This window comes from Chionomys nivalis, chromosome 8, assembly GCF_950005125.1.
Source record: "Chionomys nivalis chromosome 8, mChiNiv1.1, whole genome shotgun sequence".
In the NCBI taxonomy this organism is placed as follows: Eukaryota; Metazoa; Chordata; class Mammalia; order Rodentia; family Cricetidae; genus Chionomys; species Chionomys nivalis.
In genome coordinates this window covers 26,263,375-26,289,301 of record NC_080093.1, presented here as the reverse complement: position 1 = coordinate 26,289,301, position 25,927 = coordinate 26,263,375, and the positions used below count along the sequence as shown (strand labels likewise).

At 38.1% G+C, this 25,927-nt stretch overlaps 1 protein-coding gene across 1 annotated transcript in view; it reads left to right on the top strand.

Annotated features, from left to right (window-relative positions):
• Pten (phosphatase and tensin homolog) overlaps nt 1-25,927 on the top strand; it is a 71,615-nt gene that overhangs the window by 12,937 nt on the left and 32,751 nt on the right. Inside the window, exons 3-4 of the mRNA XM_057777593.1 lie at nt 7,019-7,103; nt 25,366-25,410. Coding sequence (XP_057633576.1) covers nt 7,019-7,103; nt 25,366-25,410 — 130 coding nt within the window. The remainder of the gene's footprint in view (nt 1-7,018; nt 7,104-25,365; nt 25,411-25,927) is intronic.

Sequence of the window (25,927 nt, the reverse complement as noted above, 5' to 3'; positions counted from 1 at the left end):
CTGGAGTTAGGAGTGCTCCACTTCACCGCAGCCAAACACCACTTGTTTATCAGTTGGAAAGGTTGACTTTCTTCAGTTTTTTTCTTCAAAATTTTAGCCTAAGTACTTTCTACATTTTTAAAATATGTTCTTTGAACATGAAGTTGACTAACTGCAAAGGTGCTTTCTCTCACAGTGGCAGGAGTTATTTTCTTCCAAAAATTGTGCTCCTTTAGTATATTACTAAAAGTAAGGCATTTGTTTATTTAAACATGCACCAAAGACTTGTTCTTACTTTCAATCATCAATACAGTTAAAATGTCATTGAAAAATTTCATACTCTAAAATGAATTTTGACTAACATTTGTATATAATTTCAGAGTTTGGGAAATAATTTATAACTCAGATATAAAGTTGATTATAATTGTTAATGCTTTCAGTGGGAAAGGAATCCTTTCCCAGTGTTAAAACAAGGCAGTTATAAGTTCATTAATATGATTCTCTACTAGAGTTATGAGTGACTATATATGTCCGCATGATTTAAAACGTACATATTACTTCCGGTTCATGTTCTTTTTCTTCAATTCAAAACAATCTGTTGGGGGCAGACTGATTCAGATCACTTGGAAAAGAAACTAAGTCATTTCCTGATGATTCTAGGCTAGAAGTATAGGGTAAAAAACTTGTTTTATTTCATATATCACATTAAAGCCATATGTAAAGTGAACTAATCCAGTCTACACATCTGGAGTTTTTCTGTTTTAAATAGTCTCAAAGACTTTACTTTGAAGGGCAAATTTTGATTTGTTGAAAACAAGTGTAAAAATTTTGCAATTTTGGCTAAACTAGTAGAGAAAGATCTATTGTTGGGGGCATTTGTATTAGAACCTGTGAAGTTCTTTGAACTTGCAAAATCTAAGCTCTTTGAACCTGCAAAATCAGTACAGGTACAGGTGAATGCTTTGGAATGTTTTGTTTTTTCAAAATGCAGTTACTACTGAGGGAATTGATACCAAGTATGACTGGGTGTTATCAAATTACTGGGACATCCCTGGAACATCTTAACATCTTACCTGTAGGAATATCTTTCCTGTGGTAAGTTAGAGACCGTAATGTCTTTTGCATGATTATTAAGTAGCTAAAACTTAGTGGGTTTTGCTTTTGTTTTCTGTTTGTTTGTTTCTTTTTAAGCAGCATATTGAAGGAGTAACTTAGAAATCTAATATCAAACATGAAGAGTATAGCACATTAGAGATATTCCTATGAACTTTATGCTAAGGTTGGGTCAATCACAGCTTTAACTTTCGTAGTCTTTTGTATGCACCATTGCGATTTTGCTGTAGAAAATTTGTGTTTGGCTTAGTTCTCATGAGGTTGTTCACAAGCTTTTGAAAGCTATTCAGTAAGTTGTTTTCATGCTTTCATATAGAAAGTGAAAGTTTTTTTTTTAAATACTTATTTATTATGTATACAATATTCTGTCTGTGTATATGCCTGCTGGCCAGAAGAGAGCACCAGACCCCATTACAGATGGTTATGAGCCACCATGTGGTTGCTGGGAATTGAACTCAGGACCTTTGGAAGAGCAGGCAATGCTCTTAACCTCTGAGCCATCTCTCCAGCCCAAAGTGAAAGTTTTTGCATTGAGTTTATTTTAATCTATATGCATGTAGGATTTGAGTTGCTTTTAGAAGGATTTTTTTTTTTTTTTTTTGAGATAGGGTTTCTGTGTAGCTTTGGAGTCTGTCCTGGAGATCAATCTGTAGACTGTGCTGGCCTTGAATTTGCAAAGATCTGCCTGTCTCTGCCTCCTTAGTGCTGGGATTAAAGGCATGCATCACCACCACCTGGCTTCAGAAGGATTCTTAAACTTGGAGGAATTCAGTGAAAAAAATTTGCTGGGGATTTAACCAGCAAAAAATTTGCTGGGGACTTCATATGCAAGGCAAAGTGTGCCACTGAGGTAACTGTCCCCTTCTTTACTTTTGAGTTACATTTTTCTTAAGTTACCCAGGCTAATTTTAAAGTCAGAAGACCTCGTACTTGTGATCTTCCTTTCTCAAACCTACCAAATAGCTGATATTATAAGCATGTACCACTATACCAGACTGCTTCTGTCTCAAAAGTTGTCACTGGCACTGGGTTTGGGGCCTGTAATTTTAGTAAATGGGGGAAGAGGCAGAAGGATCAAAAGGAATTTGCCAGAAAGGTGGTGGTGCACACCTTCAATCCTAGCACTTGGGAGGCAGAGGCAGGTGGATCTCTGTGGGTCTCCAGGTGATGGGGTTATTACAGGTGTGAACTTTGCCTGCCTGGCCTATTATTATTATTTTTTTTATAAAAGCTTTTTTTTTTTAAGATTTTATTTATTATGTGTACAACAGTCTGCCTCCATGTATGCCTGCAGGCCAGACGAGGGCGCCAGATCTCATTACAGATGGTTGTGAGCCACCATGTGGTTGTTAGGAATTGAACTCAGGACCTCTGGAAGAACAGTCAGCACTCTTAACTGCTGAGCCAGTTATTATTATTATTATTATTTTTTTTTTTTTTTTTTGGTTTTTCGAGACAGGGTTTCTCTGTAGCTTTGGTGCCTGTCCCGGAACTAGCTCTTGTAGACCAGGCTGGCCTCGAATTCCCAGAGATCCGCCTGCCTCTGCCTCCCGAGTACTGGGATTAAAGGCGTGCGCCACCACCACCCGGCTCTGGCCTATTATTTTTCAAGCTGTTATAATTACTGTTTTTACCAACTATGCTAAATGCCATGGTTTGCTTCTGTACTCTGTTGTAGTTATTTCCATTTCTCTTATGAATGGTACTACTCGGAATCTTTGTAGACTGAGCTTTCTTGTGTGGTTATTTTCCTCAACTGTATTGCTGGAGCAGAAAGAAAACATACATGTTTTATAGTTATATCTTAGAGATTCCTTGTCAAGTGTACCAGTTTATAGTATTGTTTATTAAGTAGAAAAACTGCTAGCAATATCTCCCTGCAAGATCTGTATACCCAGGTTGGCCTTGAATTTGCAGGCCGCTGGCCTTAGCTTCTGAAGTGCTGGTTTTACAGGCATCAGTGGCATATGCCATGATGTCTGAATACAATTATTTGTAGTTCTTTTGTTTTGTTTTTAAATTGAGACAAGATTTTATACCTCTGGCTGGCTGGTGTGAAACTCGCTATGTAGACCAGGTTGGCCCGGAGCTTTGTGGCCCTACTGACTGCCTCTCAAATGCTGGAATTTTAGGTTTGTGACTACCACACCCATAATAATAACCTCTTGGTTACAACTATAGAGCCCATTCCCTTTTATAGATTGAAAGATATTTTCAGATATCTTACTTGAATCAACTAGCATGGAAGTTAAATGTAAGAAATTTTGTTAGCTTACAGAGAGCAAACCTAACACATGAGACCCAGACATTGATTTACCTGGAGTCATTAGCTTCATGTTGCAGATTTGGAGGTGTCACTTTGGTGTTCTGTAGCAGGGGGAAATATTCATCGTCCCATGGTTGGAACAGGGCCTGGTACCTCGTAAACAGTTACACAGCCCCTTTAGTTCTTAAAGCCCCTTTAGTTCCCTCTGTTTTTTTAAATTTCCCTATTTTCCTTGTAATATGTAACATGTAAACTTTTACTGCCATTGCTTGAAAGCACTGGCAGATAGCAAGGGAAGACAGAAATGGTAAATGTGGGCAGTTCTTGGTGTTTGCTGATCGGATAGGCCGTGATCAAGATTTTTTTCAACAGAGAACTCCCTTGTTCTTTTTTTTTTTTTTTAAAAATATTTATTTATTCATTATGTATACAATATTCTGTCTGTGTTATGCCTGCAGGCCAGAAGAGGGCACCAGACCCCATTACAGATGGTTGTGAGCCACCATGTGGTTGCTGGGAATTGAACTCAGGACCTTTGGAAGAGCAGGCAATGCTCTTAACCTCTGAGCCATCTCTCCAGCCCCGAACTCCCTTGTTCTTGACTCTGATTTCATTTATGTATATATGCCCAATTAAATTGAACTGCTTGCCATGGCATCCTTAACCCTTTCTGTGCTTTAAGTAAATTCCATCCTTTTTGTGTGCGTCTTATTGGCTCGGTTTCTATCTCTCTTCATTCTCTGCTTGGACCCTTTTAGCCACTTATGCCTTTTCTAATATAAATTTTATTTTATGAGTGTGTTATGCCTGCATTTATGTCTGCCTGATATCTACAGAGGCCAGAAAAAGACCTAACATCTCCTGGAACTGGAGTTACAGATTGTTGTGAGCTGCCATATGGGTGCTGAGAACCAAACCTAGATCCGTTTTCTGCAAGAGCCACAAGTACACTTAATGCTGAGGTATCTCTCCAGCCCATTTTCTTTTGTCACTGAGACAAGGCTCTTGAGAGGGTTATGAACCATAGTATTCACTTGGTGATAGTTTATTTCACAGAATTAATTTCTTCATCTAAAAGCATCTTAATTTTAAAAAATGTAATAGTACTTTAAGTGCTGCTGTAGGTAGGTCTCTATGCCTGTCTTTCTTGAAAGAACAGGAGCTCCTTGAGGGCAATAGTCTTGACATAGCCTCCCAGTGCCCACTGCATAGAATGTTCAGTACATGGGTGATTTCATAGATGGAGGGGCCGTTGAGTTTAGGAAGTCTGTGGCATCCATTTCTGTGAGGTTATGGACAAATAGTTTCTTTAGGACGATAACCAGGCTGGGGATAGTGCTCAGAGGTGAAGCACTGCAGTTACTAACAGCAAACGAAAGGAGGTCAGGAAATTAACCCAATCTTTGCCAACTTGTTCAGTTCGTTAGTATTCAGGACACAGAACTAAATGTGAAGTTAGCTCTAGATGGAATTACCACATATTGAGAGACTTGGTTCTGTGCTTCTCTAGGAGGGAAGTGTTAGCATTCACTGAGAATGGTGATAATTGTTTTCTTTTAATAAAATTCAGTTCTTTGTTGCGTTGTTCAGTAAAGCATAGATTACTCCAATCTTTAAGGGTGTGCATATATGTATATATGTTTTTTTCTTTGTGTGTGTTGTGTAGAACCAAGCAAAACCCTCTGTCAATAAACTGTCTTTTTCCAACCTCTCAATTTATATTTTGACCAAAACTAATTTACAGTGTTTTGGGTGGGAATTTCAGAGTAATGATAATTATGACTGGGCCTCTATTCTGGTGACTCAGTCTTTTGCTTGTATTTACTGTTTTAAGTTTGTGCTAAAAAAAAATTGAATCTTTTAAAAAATCAACTCAAAGTTGTATTGCTTTTGTCTTGGTTAAACCTCTCCTTGCTTGCTTTTTTCCCTCATTACTGAACATAATATAACCAGCACATTTCAATAATTAAAGGAGAGCTGTATTTTTAGGTGTGACCCATTTCCCAATTTAGAATAATAGATGACAGGTAATATTTACGATATTTAAATGATAATCATTTTATTTTGGAACTTTTCTAATTCTTTTTTGATTGAGGTGAATTTATGTCTTCTTAGAGTGACAAAATTGTTCCTGGCACAGAGAATGCTATCAGAGTATGTATGTCTGTCTATACATGTACTTAAGAAATTAGGAGCCTCAAGGCTATAATGTAACTAGACTTGGTGAAGATGCTAGGTAATGTCCTGCAGAATGTGTAATTTGTCTTGTTTACTCTTGTGTGATGACATTTAGCCATCTACATTGTTCCTATGAGTTAACATTTTTACCTAAAGGCTTTGTGAGTTAGTATTAAAGATACTTGGCCATCACAGATGTTGCTCTGCCCCGTAGTGTATATGACTGCAGCTTTCTCAGTGGCTCAGAGATTGATTGGTGAGTTACATGAGGGGGGCAAATAGATCCAGAAAACGTAGCCAGATATCTTTAGTGACAGTTTTAAAGGGAGCAGTTTGGCTTAGTTGATGTGAAAAGTCTGATAGTTAATCATGAGATGAGAGCGGATGGGTGGAACCCCAGAGTAAGTGAGAGCTGGAAAGATGGGCAGGCTTCATTGAGATGTAGACTTTTTTAGGTAACTAAATTCTTCCTGAGTATAGAGATTTTGATTCTGTGTTAACTGTTGTGCAACAGAGTTGAAACTAATAGACATGCTAGGTACTGATTACATTGATTAGGAGAGAGTAACCAGACTTAAACCTCAATTGAGTATTGTGACCTCACTAGTAGAGGGCTAGAGGTCTTCCAGGTTATCTCTTCCAGCTCAGTCTTTGTGTAGAATAGTCCAAGTTAAGTTGAGTGATTTGTCCAGGTTATACAGCTCAAGGGACACTAGCTTTCTATCTTCCAGAGTTTCTCTGTATTTACTTCTTTCTTACTGTTCTGATCATTGTTAACCAGGAAAAACGAGAAGTTGTACTGTTATGTCTTTTCAGGCTGGTTCAGTTTTTTGTTTTTGAGTTCACCCTGACACACTAGCTGTATGATTTACAAAATATGGAGGTTTTATTTTCCTTATGCCTTAACATTGTAAATATCAAGATGACCTTTTGTCTTCGGTTCTTACTTACTTACTGGTTTTTGTTGTTGTTGTTATTGTTATTTTTGTTTTTCAAGATAGGATTTCTCTGTGTAGCCCTGGCTGTCCTGGAACTCACTCTGTAGACTAGGCTGGCCTTCAACTCAGAGATCTCTCTGCCACTGCCTGACAAGTGCTGGGATTAAAGGCCTTCCAGCTTCTTACCTGCTGTTTAATTTTTTTATGTTTGTGATAGTTTCTCACTGTAATCTAGGCTCATCTGAAATTTGTTCCATGTCCAAGAATAGCCTTCAATATAGGCTTGTATTATGCTCAGCTTTAGGTTTATTTTTCAAGGTACTAAATAGAGAATTTTTAACAGTATTTTGTTGTAAAATTGTTTTGAAAGTCCTTTTTAGAGTGATTTGTTTATTGGTATTTCTTAATTATACATCATAGGTTGTATACATACATTTGACAACCTTTTATAATTATAGCTATAGTGGGGGAAGCTAATGTTTTAAAATGCATGAATATTTGTATAGTTGCATATTTTAGGTATTTCCTTAATTTAAATACTCAGATATTTATCCAAATATTATTGCTATGGGATTTCCTGCAGAAAGACTTGAAGGTGTATACAGGAACAATATTGATGATGTAGTAAGGTAAGAACTCTTGATTTTCTAATTCATTTATTAATAAACTATATTGATGTATTTTATTTAGAAGATTCCTAAAACAGAGCAGTATGTGCATTATGATGTAGAGTTTGTTTTGTTATGATAGTGCTCTGAAAGTTTATAACTTAAACATCTGGTAGCTCTTACTGAATGCAATTCACTGGATAAGAACTGACCTCATATATAATCATGTGTTTGTGTGATGTGTTTTTTGTTTTTTCTTTTTTTTTTGTATCTGGTAAGGTGCCTCTTACTAGGTTAGTGTCTGGCTTCTATCACAGTACAAGTTTTTAATTTTACATTTGGAGTAATCTTTGAGTTTTTTAGTTGTTCACACTGAGGTGTGGGTGACTGGTAAGTCATGTTTATGTGGAACTTACACATGTACTAATGTTTGATGCAGTGGTTATAGAAGGGAATTGTTGGGACACATGAAAGAATAAATTCAGAGTTTTATGATAAACATAATTTTCCAAGTATAATTGTGATTCAATTCAGAAAAGTCTTCCTCAAGGCCCAGTCAAAAATACTTTATGGGGCTGGAGAGATGGCTCAGTGGTTAAGAGTATTGCCTGCTCTTCCAAAGGTCCTGAGTTCAATTACCAGCAACCACATGGTGGCTCACAACCATCTATAATGAGGTCTGGTGCCCTCTTCTGGCCTTCAGGCATACATGCAGACAGGATATTGTGTACATAATAAATAAATAAATAAATAAATAAATAAATAAATAAATAAATAAATAAAAATACTTTATGATCTAAGAATATATGAAATTGCCTGTTGGGCAAATTAGTTTGAACATATTTTCTAATTTCAGAATAAAAATACATGTAAATGAACATTAAATTTTTAGTATGAACTGTAATGTTCATTAATAATGATTCATTAATATTGGGTCTTGCTATGTTTGCTATACTTTTTTAAAATACTTGAATAGTTAAAAGTTAAAATTCTGGATTATTTCTTGTACTCAAAGTATCTTTCCTGGGACTTCTAACTACTTTGTTATTATGTGGACTTAAATAGGTGGAAAAGCACTTTGTAACTTACAAGGTAGTATGCGTCTGTAGTAGTGTATGAATACATGACTTTATATGAGTTAGCTATCAGTTTTTCTAAGTGGTTAATTATTGTATTAAGTTGTGTTCATTTAGATTTTATAGTATTATTTATGTTTTGTTCAAGTTTAAGTTTCACTGTCTATAAAATCTACCAAAACCCCTAAGCCCCGTGTACTACTTTGTGGTTTCCATTAAATTTTAGGTTGTACTGTCAGAAGTATTGTTTAAAACTTTTAAAAGTAGGGAAATGCATTTGCCTTCTCATAATTAGATAGAACATAGTGGAAGGGTGAAGTGATTGTCTTATACTCTAACAATAAAAACTCGGGAGTCTGATATCAGGGTAAGAACTTGAAAGATCAGAGAAGTGTCAGAGAAGCCACCAGTGACCTCCTCTCTCTCCGCCCTCTCACCTCTCCCTCCCTGCCTGCCTCATTTCCTGCCGCCCAGATCCAAATAATCACACAGGAACTATATTAATTACAATACTGTTTGGATAATAGCTTAGGCATATTCCCAACTAGCTCTTACATCTTAAATTAACCCATTTCTATTAATCTGTGTATTGCCACAAGGCTGTGGCCTACCAGTAAAGTTCAGGTGTCTTGTTTCCTTCGGCAGCTACATGGCATCTCTTTGACGGACCTCTTTTGCTCTCTATCTCTGGATTTCTTGCCTGGCTGTATTTTGCCCTGCCATAGGTCAAAGCCACTTCTTTATTAACCAATGGTAATAAAACATTCACAGCATACAGAGGGGAATACTACATCCCTCCCCCCTTTTCTCGCTCTTCTATCCAATACGGGTAGGACATGCTCTTGGCTCCATTCTCCTACTTCCTCTATCTATCTGTCCTTAGTTCTCTGAAACCTTTGTGGTTTTGGTCAGCTAGCTCTGCCCTCTGATTCAAAACAAACTTTATTGCCAGTCTTAGGGATGTCAGTGCAATAAAAATATCACACAACAGAAGGATAGTTTGCACGGCAGACCGATAGGAGTAGCAGCTTGGTAGTCGGTGATGACACAGAGAAAATAAAATAAGCCATAGAAAACAGAGCAAAGGGGGATTGTTTGAACTGCAGGTTGCAGAATGTGGTAAATGAGCAGTCTGGCCAGATACGAGTCACCAGTTAATATATTTTCTGCTTTAATGCAGAATTGTTTATGCCCTGCATGTAATGTCTCTTAAGATGAACTATTTCACATCAATTTTATATTCAACCAAGGACGAATTTAACAAAGCCAAATTAGTACTTCAGCTTCTAAATCAAAAAAGGGTACGAGTACTTTGAGTAGAGGGAACATTTTCTGGCATGTAAGGTTCTTCTGAGTAATCTGGCATGCTCATTTTATATTGGCTTCTGCTAAGTATGGATTAGTCAGTGAGGATGACTGATAATCTTTCAGGTTACTGGCAGAATCCAGTTTCTAGACCTTCATCACTGGTTATTAGACCTTATAATAACTCAGCCAAGAATATGTTGTGTTGGGAAGTTAGTTTGGTCCTGAATCTTCTGGTTTCATAATTCCTATATTTAGACTTGCAAGTTAAAAGGTTTATGTTCACTTTGTAATTAGTAACCAAGACTGAAATTGATTCAGTTTGACTTTATCTATTCTAGTTTGTTTTATTTAGCCTATGGGCTTTGTCAGATGTTTTCTCCTAAAGAGTTTCATATCTAAATTATTTGTTTAGCTAGTTGTTCTTTTAGCCAGCTGATTTTGTCACCTCTTCCTATGTTTTTAGCATAGCATATGGAGAACTAGCTGTGCATAAAACTATGTTCCCGATGTGATTTGTTGTTATTGTTCTTGGTTTATTTTATAAGTTAAATGACCAGCAAGGTGTGGATGGCTTCTGTTTACCAGCTCCCCACCCTCTGTTATATGGTGCTTAGAAAGGAAGGTAACATCTTCCTTACACACTAAAATGACTACAAATAATATTTTTCATGTGCATGTGTGTTATTTTGGAGCTGGGTCTCACCTAAGTAGCCTTGGCTAGCCTGGAGGTCCCTATGTAGACCAGTCTGGTCTTGAACTCACAGACATTAGCCTGCCTCTGCCTCTGAGTGCTAGGATTAAAAGCATGTGTCACTATGTGGCACCCTTACAAATAATTTTTAGTTAACAACCTTTGGGATTGACTCTTTCAAAGAACATCTGTGTCCAACATCTTAATAACTGGTGACTTTAGTTTGTTTACACTATATTGGTGATATTAGAAATAATCAATAGTGATTCTTTTTTGCTTTAAAGTTAGTAACATCTCAGAAATATTTTCATTTTTTATACCTTTTATATTAGTTACTATTAGCGTCTGTCTCCAAATAACATGGCAGAAACAGGTTTGTCTCATTGTTGCAGAAGGATTTCAGCCTTTGCATTTGAGAATGCAGGGCAGAGGCACCCCAGATTCATCCATCCATAGCATCATGAACTTGTAGCAGAAGTTCATGGTGGAAGGAGTGTGTATCAGTGACGCCTCGTGGTAGTGGATAGGAAGCAGGGACTAGAGGACTCTTCAGATACCTGCTCCTAGAGACTCATTTCTGACAGCCAGATTTTACTTCCAAAAGGCTCCACAAAGCATAACAGCTTTGCTCTTTTATTAATGTTTTTCAGTTGAGCTTTCTTCACTTTGTCTAGTGGGGTGTCCAAAGGATATCTTGAAGTATTTTATCTAATTCCATTTTTCTTATGATTTTCCCCAAACAAGAGATATTGTATAAAACTTAGTCTTTGTTATTGTACTGTATTGTTACGTGGAGTGAAGCAAACTTAAATTGCAAATATCTTTAAGCTTACATGCTTACATTGTTCTGTGAGCCGGGCGGTGGTGGCCCACGCCCTTAATCCCAGCACTCGGGAGGCAGAGGCAGGCGGATCTCTGTGAGTTCGAGTCCAGCCTGGTCTACAAAGGGAGTTCCAGGACAGGCTCCAAAGCTACAGAGAAACCCTGTCTCGAAAAACCAAAAAAAAAAAAAAATAAATAAAATAAAAAACAAAAACAAAACAACAAAAAAAAAACTTTGTTCTGTGATTAGAGGTTTGAGATATTTAGTGTCATGGTAATGTGAAATTTCATATTTGAGAATTTGAGACAAATATTTAACTTCTCCATTTGAGATCAGGGATTAATATAAACAATGTAAATGGAGAAAGAAATCAAGTTGGAACTTTGTGTGCTCTCTCTGTCTCTCTGTCTCTCTCTCTCTCTGTGTGTCTGTCTCTATCTGTCTCTGTTTTTCAAGACAGGCATGCCTGTCTCTATGTAGCCCTGACTGTCCTAGAACTCGCTCTGTAGGTCAGGCTGGCGTCAAACTCACAGAGATCCACCTACCTGACTCTACCTTCCAAGTGCTGGGATTAAAGGCTTGTGCTTCCACCACACAACGGAACTTTACTTTCTTAATTGCAGATGATTTACTTAATCTGAGGGATGAACACTGATGATCAACACAGTTTAAGGGAGGGAATATAAGAGCATCTCTGCATTAGGTTTTTTTTTTTTTCTTCTCTGTATTTCTTGCTAAGATCTTGCCCTGAGCTAGGGGTAATATGAAACCACATTTGGTTCTGATAGTTCATTACTCTTTGATTTGTGGGTTTACGTTGGCCAAGATGAAATTGCCATTTCTAAATTTAAGCAGTCTTTAACAGACTGGTGCATAGTGTACTGAAGGAGTGTATCTTGTGAACTGTTCTGCGCCCAAGGAGTCAGGAAAATGTAGATGGAGCAGAGGCAAACTGCCTTCTTTGCAGATACCCACAGTGCCACCATGTGCACCTTTCCCACCTTTTATGTTTCCTCCATGTTTTCTCATCTTTCTAGACGGCATTTCATGGAGCTCGATTTGGGAAATGTTGAAAATGAAAAAGTTACGTGTACAAATTTTTTCTCCTTGTCTGAATCTGTGGCAATTTATTGTAAAGTTTATAATAAGAACATTTTTATAACTTTGCTGTGTTTTAAGGTAGGGTCATACTATACGACCCAGGCTGACTTATATAGTCCAGGCTGGTTTTGAACTCATGATCCTTACACTTTCATCTATGGGTGCTGCCATACTAGCATGTTCACCCAAGGTTTTAATAAGGAAACAATTAGAGCTCAGTTTTATGACATAACGATTTAGCACAAGAGTATCTATTACTGTCTTGTGTACTTGACTTCCTTACCCATGTGTAACCTGTTATAGATTCAAGACTATTCTTTCTTGGCTGCTAGCATATACATTTTTTCTCTGAAGAAACTTTGCAAATGTTCAGTTCTTAGTTATATGTACATTCCTCAATCAAGCTTAATTATGTTTGTTGATTTTCAATAAGTAAGAAGTATTTATTCTAACATCATTATTGACTGTCATTTAAAAATGAGACTTGAAAACAGATTGATCAGAGGCCAACTTCACAATAATGACTAGGAAGGATATATTACTTCTGTTCTTCTTGTCTGCCATTTCTTGTTCCTTCCCTCATTTTGCCTGCCTCTTTCCCACTTAAAGTGAGTTCATATAAAAATCAATCATTGCTTTTGAACCGTGTAATTTGAGTGATATTTAATATTTTCACATTGTAGCCAGAGGTGATGCACTCACCATGTATACCAAACTCCAGAACATTTTTGTCGCTCCTGAAGAAAGCCCCATTTCTCTCGGCTGCCTGTCTCTCAGTTTTGTAAGCTATATTTCTTTGCTCATAGGGAGATTTAGTCTATTAGACAATTAAAATATTATGGGCACAAATCTAGCTTTGCTATTAATAGTAGATACTATTTTCTGTACATTATTTACTTACTATTTATAGTGTTAACTATTATATTACTAGCTTACATTTACCATCTTATTAAGTTTTAGAGTGAATCTAATCCCTGTTTCACTTTCATAAGTGATTTAAGAGAAATTAAAATCTTCAGTTACCACATCTTGGAAGTAGCAAGAGGCTGAAAGTTGAGTCCATGTCTGTAAGATTCCAAAGTTGATTTTTTTTCTTTATTGCTTGTTATTGTATTTGAGACAGGGTCTCATTATGTAGTTAAGGCCAGTCTTGAACTCATGATCCTCTGAACTCTGTATCCTTAATGCTGGGTGTATAATCTGCTTGGCAAAAGTTCAAGGTTTTTCTTTTTTATTGGGGGTGGGGAGCAGTTCTGCTGGTTGAATTCCAAGATATCAATCACTAGGTGTTCTACCACTGTGCAGAGCTCAGAGCTGCTTTCCTTAATATCTGTTTTTCTGTGTATCACAGGACAGAATCTGGAAACCTTTGTAGAAATCTGACCATATTTAAAAACCAGGAAGCCTCATTCTGAAACCAACATTTCTAGCTTATTTTAAAAAACTGACAGAATTGTCAAAACTGGAGTCATATTCCTGTGTGCCGGATCAGCTAGGGTTGTGTAATGCCTGACCTTTGTCACAACATGGTTAAGTTGCCATTTCTCCTCTTCTAACAGACTCATCATTAGGCATTAACAACTGTAACTGTGCTATGTATACTCAGTATTTTTGCTTTATTAGTGAATGTGTAGCAAGATTTTGGTCACAATCAGTAAATTATTGTAAAACTGAAAATGTGCTATAAAGGACTAGAGAGGTGGCACAAAGATTGAGAGAACTGGCTGCTCTTCCAAAGGTCTAGGTTTGGTTCCTAGCACCCAGGCAGTTTGCTCAAGTGCTCAGAACTGCCTGTAATTCCACTTCCAAGGAATCTGATGCCCTCAGACACTCATGTGCTCTCCACTAATGTACAAGCAGTCAAAATACTCATGCACATGAAATAAAATTTAAAAGAATCTTTAAAAGTACTGTTTTTCAACATTGTTCTTAAACACACCAGAGGATCAGCATAGAATTCTGATCTCCAGTTCCCAGAAGTCACAACAAGCAAATGTTTGGAAACTTTACTTTCTTTTCTACTTGTTTCTAATATTCTGTTGTGTAGAAGAAAATACTTTATTTGATGTCTGTTCATTTACATTTATTCTTTGATTTGATGTCTAGTTAAAAGTCACAAACTAGTGGAGTTCATTTGTGTCTGAACATCGAGTTTATCTGAACATGGTGTGTCTTTTGTTGCTGAGCAGGTTGTGTGAGGAGTCTTAGGCTGGTAGTCTTTACCGTGCTATTCAAGTCCCACTTGCCTGTCCGTCCACTACTGTGTTGAAGTATATTGTATATCAAGGTGTGCATTTACTCCTCCAGAACTATCTCTTATTTTCATTTGGTTAAATTTTGTTTATTTATTTGGGTTTATTTTTGTTATTGTTAAGACTGGTCTTATGTAGTCTATTCCCTGAATATGTGATTCTCCTGCCTCCACCTCTGGGATTACAGAGGTGTGACTCTGCCTGGCTGCTTTAGGTATTTGGATGGTCTCCCACTAGATGTCTAAGTTTTTACAATTTTTAGAATCTTCTTGATGTGTTGATCCTTTTATTGTTTATTTTTAATCTCATACTTTAAATCTAGTATATTTTCTGATACTACTCTCACTCTTTTGATTATTACATAGAATTTTTATTTGCCCTCTTTTAATCTGTTTGTGTTTGTAAATTAAAAAATCTGTTTGTGCTTATGTGTTTTGTGAATAGTATGTTGTTGGATCATGTCTTTTGTATGCTTTCTGCCAGTCTCTGTCTATTGGAGGGTTTTTAGCGTGTCCACACTTACTGCCCTACAGTTTGCTGTTTGTTTCTGGTTTGCCTTTCTGCGTTTTTTCTTCAGTTGATGTTTTATAATGAAATGTTTTAATTTCTTGGTGTTTTTATTCTGGAGCTGTTTTCCTTGTAGTTACCATAGGAATTGCATCGAACATCCTAAAATTGCAATACCAGTTTACCTTTAGTAGTATTCAAGCCTTGGTTCCTGTACAGTTCCATCCTTACTTCCTGTTAGCTTTTAAAAAATTTGTAAAGTTGTATTTTTTAATGCCATTTATCCATTATTTAACAATTGGATTTTTAAAAATACCATATCTAAAATCATGTAGAAAACAAAATGTGGAATTCCAAGTTAAAGTTATACTTCTGTTAGATTTGATGTTTGTTGTTATAATTGTCATTTCTCAGAGTTCATCATTTCATCTTGTAGCTTCAAGTTGCTGTAGTTACCTTTATCTGAGGTTTCAGCTTAGGTGTAGTCAATAGTGGTTCAAAAATACTATTTGCCTTTCCTCTTGAGAAAAGTACCATATTTATATAACTTTCACTATATTGTAGTGTTAAAATTGTTGTGTTTAAATATTAAGGTTAATGTTTTACTGTGCCTAGTTTATTAAACTATCATAGATAAATAGGTATAGGAAAAATGTGTATATATAGTTTGTTGCTGACTACAGCTTTAGGCAACCACTATGGGAGGAGAGTGTAGTGTAGTGTGTCCTCTGGGGCTAGTGTTCCATCATTCCCACTTGAAGGACTCCCTTCAGCATTTTTTTGAAGGACTAGTCTTTTGGTAATAAATATCCTTAATTTTTGTTTCTCTGGGAATATCTAAGTATTCCTCATTTTTGAAGTACAGTTTTGCTGGATATTTTTGGTTGATATTCTTGTCTTCTAGGGCTTTAAATATTGTTGTATTTTTGCTTCCTGTTCCTCAAGATTTTTGAGGGAAAAAAACCTGCACTGAGACTCTTTTCTTTATGACAAGTTGCTTCTTTCATTCTGCATTGAGACTGCAGATTCCCTCCCTCCCTCCCTTCCTCCCCCCCTCCCTCCCTCCCTCCCCCCTTCCCTCCCTCCCCCCCTCCCTCCCTCCCCCCTCCCTCCCTCCCCCCCCTCCCCTCCCTTCTTTCCCTTCCTGCCTTCCTGCCTTCCTTGTTTTGTTTGTTTCTTTTCCAAGGCAGGATTTCTCTGTGTAGCTTTGACTGATCTGGAACTTGATCTGTGGACCAGGCTCTGCCTCCTGAATGCTGGGACTAAAGGTGTGTGCTACCACTGCCCAACTGACTGGGTTTTTCTAAAGACAGTGTCTCACAGTATATACTGACCTGGAGCTCTCTAATACTTGAACTTCTGGTCCTCCTGCTTCTACCTGGCTAGTGATGGGATTTTAAGTGACTCTCACCATGAGAGGTTTATGCAAAGCTTGGAATGGATCCCAGGCCTTTGTGTGTGTTAGGTAAATGCTCTTATCAAATGAGGTACATCCCCAGTCTGTATTTGTCTTTTGATGGTTTGATTGTGATCTGTCTAGTGAGTCTCTGAGTTGTTGTGACTTGTAGTCCATTGAGCCACAAATTCTGTATGTTTCTCTTTTATCAGGTTTGAGAAGTTTGTTACTTCTGCATATAGCTGTCTTTCTGAAATCCTCCAGATAAATAATTTAGCCCAGTTGATGGTGTCTTACAGGTTGCTTAATATCTTTACTTTTCTTCAGTAAGTTGCTTTCAGTATTTTGATATTTATCCCTCTCCCCCAACTCTCTTCCTTTATAACTTTATGTTGTGTTCTCCCCAAATCAGGTCCAGTTAGTGTTGAACACCCACTGCTGGGTGTTTTGCCTGCCTTGGATTGGGGCGGGGCTTTGGCTAGAGCTTTCACAGGTCTGTCATGTTTTATAGTTGCAGTGTGCGTCTGCCTGTTGTTCCTGGAAAACACTGTTTCCTTGAAGTCACCCTTCACCTCTGGCTCCTAGAAGTCTTTCTGCCCCTCTCCTACATATATCCCTGAGCCTCGAGGAAAGGGGTGTGGTACAGAATGCCATTTAGAGCCTAGCATTCTGAAGTCTTATTCTTTGCATGCTGACCAGTTGTGGGTCTTTGTGTTAATTGGCATTACAAGAAGCTTCTCTGATGAGGGTTGAGTGATACGCTGATGTATCGGTATAGCAATAAGTCATTAAGAGTCATTCTATTGCTTTGTCTACCTAGCAGAGTAATAGCAGGTTTTTGTGGTGATATTTTGTGTGTGTTTTAACAAATAAAGCTTGCCTGAAGATCAGAGTACAGAACTTAGCCACTAGAGGCCAGGGAATAGTGGCATACACTTTTAATCCCAGGACTCGGAAGACACAGGCAGAAGGATCTCTGGTAGTTCAGGGCCATGCTGGGCTACACAAGATCGAAGAGAAACAGCCCACACAAAGGTGATCCTAGCACTTGGGATTTTATGGGAGGTGGGAGATGGAGACAGGAGTGATATGGCTGGGTGGAGAGAGAAATATAAGGTGGTAGGAGACAGGAGCTCAAGGGCAGTCTGAGGAGGCTGTCTGAGGACAAGATTGCCCCTTTGGACTGAGCATTGATAGAGGTAAAAGGTCCTCCATAGTGGCTGGCCACTCTGCTTCTCTTATCTCTTAGCTTTCACCCCCTAATATCTGACTCTGGGTTTTTATTAAGAGTAATTAGAATTTGTGCTACAGGTTTTTTACCAAAGGTCCCTGACCTATCTAGCCACAGGCTCTTGGCCTCATTTTGGCAATGTTGGATATGGATTCCATCTTATGGAACAGACCTTAAACCTAATCAAAAAGTCGTTACTCCTATAACATTTGTGCTTAGATCTACGTTTGACTTCTTCTAATATGTTTTTATTCTATTTACTGTATTTTTCAACCATGGCTAGAATTACAAGTATATACTACGATAGTGTTCTACTTTTATTAAAATTTTTTCATATGTTTGGATTATATTCTTTCCCCTCTTCCGTCTCCTCCCAGATCTTTCCCACCTCCCTATCCACCCAACTTTGTATTCTTTTTCTTTGACCTTCTCAAAAAGAAGAAGAAAAAAATCAAAACAAACACCGGGCTGTGGTGGCATGGCACACTTTTAATCCCAACACTGGGAGGCAGAGGCTGGTGGATTTCTGTGAGTTCTAGGATAGCCTGATCTAAAGGATGAGCTCCAGGACAACCAGAGCTACCCAGGGGAAACCCTGTTGACAAACAAAAGACAATGACATATCAGAAGACATATCCATGGAGTCTGTTTTGTATTGGCCAACTACTCCTGGGCATGGGGGCTGACCTGGAATGTGGCTGCTACACCTAAGAACAATCTGTTGGAGAAACCTGATTTTCTGTTTTTAGTAGGTATCAACTGCAGATAATTTCTTGTTTAGGAGCAGGACTTTGTGTCCACTTCTCCTGGGATTTTGTTTGGTTTGCACTTTAGCAAATCTCGTGCATGCCATGATAGTCTCTTTGAGTTTATATGTGTATCACCCCTGTTGTGTCTGGAAGACACTGTGTCCTTGGGGTCATTTATTACCTATAGTTCTTACAATCTTTTCTCTTCTTCTGCACAGGTCTCTGAACCTTAAGAAAGGGTTTCAATAAAGACATCCTACTTAGGACTCAGTGCTCCGTAGCCTTTCAGTCTGCACACTGTCCAGTTGTGGGACTCTGTGTCAATCACCATCTACTGCAAAAGGAAGCTTCTCTCAGAGGGCTGAGAGATGCACTCACTCATCTATGGGTAGAACTTATGTTGTTAGGAATCATGTGATTGTTATGTTCCTTTAACAGAATAATAGTAGGTTTTCCCCTAGACCCATGACATAGATCTAGTCTCAAGTTCTTGATCACTTTAGAAGGGGCAGACATGAGTTCTGTCTTATGGCATGAGCCTTATATTCAATTTTAAAACAGTAATTGATTATTCCTATAACATTTGTGCCACTGTTGAACCAGTATATATGCCCGCATGCTGGTAGGTCTCTGTTGTAGGTCGAAGGGTTCGGAACTGGGTTATGTTGATGACTACTCTTCTCCTCCCGTAGTGTGCAAAGTACCTTCCAACACCATGAACTTCAGTGGTGCTTCTGCTTGGGCACCAGCTCAATTTCTCTGTGTTTGATGACACAGTAAGTGGTATCTCCAACAACAGGACCTTACTGTCTGGTTATGGAGGGAAGCAGTAGCCTTGGCAGTAGCTGTGATATTGGGGTTAAAAGTGTGTGCTGCTGTACTTTTTTATGTGGGCTCTAGGGCTTCAAACTTAGGTCCTCATACCTTTGAGTAGTGTGCTTTATTAACTGAGGCATCTTCCTAGCCCTGGAATTCTACAGTTTTAAAAATTTAAATTATTGCCTTTTTTATTTTTTGTGTTGGGGGGGCATGCTTGTGACATGTCACATGTGTAGAGGACAATTTACAGTTTTTTTTTCTACCATGTGGTTCTTGGAGACCAAACTCATCTTCAGGCTTGGTGGCAACCATCTTGACCTATGCATGAGTCATCTAGTTAGTTGTTTGCTACCCCCTACCCCCCACGCCATTTTTAAAACAACCCAGAAACTCTAGTTTCCTGCTTTGACCTTCTGAATGCTGGAGTTACCTGTGTGTGCCACCACATTCAAGTTTTTTTCTTTCACATTGATATTTATGTTTATCATTTTTCTTGATCTCATTCATTTCTCTCTTTAGATCTATGAGCACCATTAAGGTAAAGAAAAATTTTTGTGTAGTGAATTTGCTGTGAGGTTTTTCTGAGAGATAATTTTTTGACTTATTTTTTCCCCTTTGAGTGATTCATAACTTTTTATTTTGGGGTGCATGTGTGTTTTTGTCTCAGTCTTATAAATTTTGTTTCTAAAAACTGGAATTTGACTTTTCTGGAGTAGAAATCAATTTTTCCCCTTTTCCAGAGTTTGCCAGCTTTTTTGGTGGGTATTTTTGTGCTTATGCTATAAAGTTAAAATCTTTTAGACTTAGGCTTTTTTCTAGACATAGGAAATGACTTCCTAATTTCTCTTGTCTGTGTAATTACTCTCTATTATTACAGCTTTTATATGTTTGACTTTTCGTAGGAAAAAGGAGGAGGGGGGCAGAAGAAGGCTCTAGATTTTAAATCCCTGAAGTCTTCAGTTGGTGGGGTTTGCAAGCATGGTCAGATCCACTTCCTCTCTGTCTCCTCATGTGTGATAAAAGCAGGAATTAGTGACCAGAACACAGATAGCTAATATTGGAACACATGTCTTTATTAGTAACCTTGGCTTCTGCGAGTTGGTTACAGGCCTCTGTGGAGGTATATCAGTGACTGACTGTGTATTATGAGCTGGAATGAGTAGACTCTGCTGCATAAGAGCTAAAGTCAGGGCTGTGGAAATGGCTCAGTTGGTACGTGCCTGCTGTATAAGCATGAAAAAGAGCTGAGTTCAAATCCCTAGAAGCTGTGCCAGGTGGTGTGGTGTGTTTTTGTGACGCCAGTGGTGGGATAGGGGCAAAGAGCACTGGATCCTGGGGTTTGTTGATCTCCCCACAGGTGAACACCCCCCCCACACACACACACACACATCAGTGTTACTCATGGAAACTGTCAGCCTTTGTCTAGACTACCCAGAACCTGAGTGGGCACATGGCAAAGGTTCTGCCAATGCAGTTGGTAAATGAATGTTGATTTCTGGTGCTGCCTTTTCTGTTCTCTTTCTTTAACTAGTTTTTTGTATTTGTTTTTGGTCTTTTTTGTTTGTTAACACTTTTCTGGCATATGAAATATGTTAGTAATGTAACTTAAAAATTCACTCTCGTGGCTTACCTAGATTTATTTCATAAGAAATCTTCTGTGTTCATGCAGGCAACCTCAGTTAGACTCTCACATATACCCACAAAGACACCAAAGTTAGTTTCGGGTTTGTTGTTGTTGTTGTTGTTTTGGTTTAAGACAGGGTTTGTCTGTAGATCAGACTGACCTCGAACTCAGAGAGAGCTGCCTGCCTTTGCCTCCTGAGTGCTGGGATTAAAGACCTGTGACACCACTACCTGGCTGACATCAAAGATGAAAAGAAGGGGTTCAGCAGGGGTATGAGTAGGGGTAAGAGAAAGTAGTTGGGGGGTATACATACCAGAATTGCTTCAAGTATGGTATTATGAAAGAGATGTCATAGATTGTGCAGGTTTAGGGAGTATTGCCTCTCTGCTTTTGTCTAATATTTTAGTCTCTACCTTCTAAATATCTGTAGGCAAGTGTACTTGTTTCTCTTTGGAAAGTACTGTTTCCTTGCCTCCCTCCTCCCCTGCCTTTCTGTTGTGTCAGACTTAAAAGCTGAGCCAGATGTGGTCATGAAATTCCAGAGAGGACGGTGACAGAAGTGGTGAATGTTTCCTAAGTACTCAAGTTCTTTGAGAGAATCCCCCTGCCACACACACACACCTCTTTCAAATGCTGTACTGTATCCTTTAAAGGGCTTCTTTCTGCTGGTAGTCTTGCTGTGGCTCACATGCTTGCTAAGAAACCATAGTGGGACACACAAATATGATTTCACTAATCTTAACTTAAAATATACTGTAGGAAATACCCTTTAGAAAGAATTATGAGTTCTTGGTTGCAAAGGGCAGAAAGTGTCTTTAACTTAATCAGAAAGGAATAAAGCTTCTTAGGAAGTTCCTGTCTTGGAAAGAAGTTTAGGAAACATGGAATGTCTAGGAGATATTAGGGGCTGCAGTCTGCTTAGGTCACTTGCTATGCATGCTCCTCCTGCCCTGCCAGCATCCTGAAGAATCTGTTCTCCTATACTTGCTTCTAGCTCTGTAGGTTTCAGCATCTAACACAGAAAGTTAGGAAAGAAACACTTGCTTCTGATTTTCTGTAGTGTTTGCTGACTGGTCAGCATAAGGATGGCTTCCCTGTGAGGTGCTTAACTTTATTCCTCTTTTAGATCTTTGGAGCTGTGTCTACACATAGAAAAAAACATTGTGTTTTTGTTTTTAATATCATTTACTCAATTTTTTTTTTTGTGTGTGTGTGTACTCTTGGACTTTTCAGCTTCCAGAGCTATGATAGTTAATTTCTGTTGTTTATAAATTACCAAATCTAGTTGGGCATGGTGTGTACACTTGGTGGTTATGTGTTGACTTTCTTTTCAACTTACTATATTTTTTGAGATTGTTTTCCCCTTAATTATTCTGTGAACTCTAAAACGTAAGGAAACCACTTTGATTCCTTTTGTAGACATGGCTTTATAATGCCCTTCCGGTAATTTTTTTTTCACTTTTAAAAATTATATATTCTTTCTTTAAAAAAAAACAAACTATCTTTTTTCATTTTACATATTAATCCTGGTTCCCACTCCCTTCCCTCTTCCCATTCCCTACACCTTTCCCCCACTGCACCCCCATCCACTCCCCAGACAGGGCAAAGCAGTTTGCTCCAAGGAAGGACCAAGGCTTTTTACTATATCCAGCCTAAGCAAGGTATCTATCCAGAGAATGGGTTCCAAAAAGCCAATACAAGCAGCAAAGACAAATCTTGGTGCCACTGCCAGTGTACCTCCAGTCTGCCCCAGCCATAAAACCCACATTCAGAGGGTCTGGCTTTGTCCTATGCTGGTTCCTCCCTGTCCGGCTGGCGTTGGTGAGCTCCCCTTAGCTCAGATAAGCTGTTTTCAGTGGGTGTCCCCACCATGGTCTTGACTTCTTTGCTCATATTCTCCTTCCTCCCACTCTTCAACTGGACCTTGAGAGCTCAGCCCAGTGCTCCGGTGTGGGTCTCTGCCCGTCTCCATCAGTTGCTGGGTGAAGGTTCTATGGTGACATTTAAGATGTCATCAATCCCATTACAGAATGCCCTTTCCTTCTATGACATTAGATTCAGATAAGCATCGATTACAGAAATTGATGCGCTATCTTTTGTTCAGAATTACTGATTGCTAACTTTGCTTTAGTAATGTATATACCGAATAGGTATATATTGGTTTTTCTCCACAGGGTCTCTCTGTAGCCCTGGCTATCCTGGAACTCACAGAGACCCACCTGCTTCTGCCACCCCAGAGCTGGGATTAAAGGTGTGTGCCACCACCTCCCTCCTTTTTGGTCTTAAAGAATTTGTTGCAAAAGAATTCATTACAAAAGAGAATCCTAGAGAGTCTTACCAAATACATAGCATTGTTATTATGGTCGCTGCTGCTTTCTTTTGAGATAGTGTCTCACTCTAGTCCTGTCTGACTTCAAACTCATTACATAGACCTGGCTGTCTTCTGTGTGTTGTGTTTACAAGTGTATTGTGATAACACATATTCACCATGTTACTCAAGGGGCGTTTTTTTTTCTTTAAGTAATCAAAGTATGTCTTCATGTTTTGTCTTTTTAAAAATAATAGCATTTTCTTTCTCTATCTTAAAAAAAATTAGAATAGTTTAAAGTTGCCCTATGGACTTACAGTTAAATCCTTGCTATAGTCTTTCTTTTAGGTTTGGTTGTAAATTCACAGGCTGTTGATGAAATGAAGCATTTGAAATGTTTTACAGATTGGTATCGTATCTCACTATGCCAGTATTTCCTTCCTTGTCTGACGTGAACTCTAAAATTACACGAACACTTTCTCCCTGTTTCCTGATAGTTCCAGAGTTGTAGTTTCCTTTAAAAAAAAAATTCTCTGTGAAAGAGAACTGACCAAGCATTTCAATATTTTTTTTTAAAAAAAAACTGCAGTAGTTAAAAGGTATAAAGTTCCTAATATTTTGCTGTGTTTTTCTCCTAGTTTTATATTGTTCCAAGGATATACCCACTCTGTTACATGATTAGGATACAAGTATGTTGTGTCATACTGTTTAATTTTCTTTTTTTTTGAAAACAGATTTTTTTTATATAATATATTCTGATTATAGTTCCCTTCCCCCGACTCTTCCCAGTCCCTCCCATTCAAATTCACACCCTTTCTCTCTCTCATTATAAAACAGAGACATCCAAAAAGTAGTAGAGTAAAATAATACAAAGGTGAACAAACTAGAATAGGACAAAACAAACAAAAAAATGAAGAGAAAGAGCCAAAGGAAAAACACAAGCAACACAAAGACTCAGAAACACTCATTTGCTCCCACAGAAACCATAGAAACACCAAGCTGGAAACTCTAATGTATCTGCTAAAGATCTATGTTCTCTATTTTAGTTTATTCACAAGCCTGCCCTCAGTTCTATAAATCTCACTGTGGTTGAGCACATTTTTTTCTGTTCTCTCTCTCTCTCTCTCTCTCTCTCTCTCTCTCTCTCTCTCTCTCTCTCTCTCTCTCGCTTTTTGTCATGTCACACACATTCCCCCCTCAACCCCCAAGGTTTCTTCTTGTAGCCCTGGTTGTTGGTTATCATGGAACTCTGATCTGCCTGCCTCTGTCTTCTGAGTGCTGGGATTAAAGTGCGCCACCACTGCTGGCCACTGGGGTTGAGCACATTTGATGCTCATCAGTCTCTCCCTCTCCTGGAGTCTCCTCCTGATCTGCTTGATTGTGAACTAATGGTTTCCTTTTCTAGCCTGAGATGCCCCTTACCATTCTTCTTGGGATTCTCATTTCTTTTCTTTCAAATGGGCTTCCCCAATTTCTAGAACCTACCATCACCTTTCCATGATTTCTACTCTCACTCAGCATCTTTCACAACTTCCTGCGACAGTGTATGGAAAATAGGAGGACTCGTAGCTTAGCCGATGCTTGTATTATCTACTTGCCCGTGATTTATAGTCTGTCTTGGTACAGCGTTCTAGGCTGGAAGTAGTTTTTCCTGAAGATCAGACTTTGTGTAGTTATTTTTAGAAGCTGGTGCTGTTAATGGTAGTATCTTTGCCTTTTTGTTTTTATGCTATTTCTTTTCTAGCAGACTTTGGGGTCTTGTGATATTTTTGGCATTTATAAATTACATAAAGATATGTGTGTTTCTTTTAAGTCAATTTTATTGACTATTTCTTTATTCCTTCATCTTGATAAACTCATGTTGGGCCTGATTAATTGGTAGAATGCTTTTCTAACATGCATGAGGCTCTAGGTTTAATCCCCAGACCTGCATAAAACCAGTTTGGTGACACATACCTGTAATCCCAGTATTCCAGGGAAGGAGGGATGGGGGCGTGGTCAGAAGTTCAGGTTTATCTATCAACAAAAAACAAAACAAAAAAAACAGTAAACTTTTTAAAGAGTACATTATTGCTTATGCTTTTTGTGGAAATCAGTATGAGCTAGGTACACATGGGAATTGCTAAGATTGCGTTTTCAAGACATTATTAATTTATTAGGCTGGAGACAGAAGAGATGAAAATAGTTTTTGATATAGTTGGTTCTACTTCAGATTGTATAAATCTATGTAATGTAATGATTATTAATAAATAACATGAAATTGGAGAGAATATGCATTTGGGTTATTAATAGTATTTGAGATTGGAGAAAATCAAATGTTTTAGTTCTTAATATTATTGTAATTTGAAATGTTAGCTCATTTTTGTTAATGGTGGCTTTTTGTTTGTTTTGTTTTAAGGTTTTTGGATTCAAAACATAAAAACCATTACAAGATATACAATCTGTAAGTATGTTTTCTTATTTGTATGTTTGTTAAAATAGCTAAGTAAAAGTTATTTCTTTGTTGGAGTTAAAAATATATTTTAATAGCACTGGATTCCTCAAACAGTTGGAGTCCGATAGAGAGGATTGTTGACTCTAGAAAGTGGTGAGAGCTGCAGCAGTGCTGGCAGATTCATGCTACTTGATCTGCCTTAAAAGACTTGGCATCTAGCCCATCCTTGAGCCCATAATCATGTGATAATTTGAAATGTAATCCACAGCAGAGCTGCTGTTAATGTTAATGATGGCTTCTGTGGAGGCAGACTCCAGGGTGGACAGACTTTGTGTCCTCTGTGCTTGTTGGTCAATTGAAACAGCTATTTGAATATTCTGTGTATAATCTAAAGAAGTTAGTTACCCAGCACTGTTTAATTGTCTGGTGTAGGATTTTAGGAATTTTCCTTTAGAAATTGTAGACCTGTCTTTAAACCTGTGCTTTCTTTTGACTTTTGGAGTAAAGATGTGAAAAAGAGAAAGGA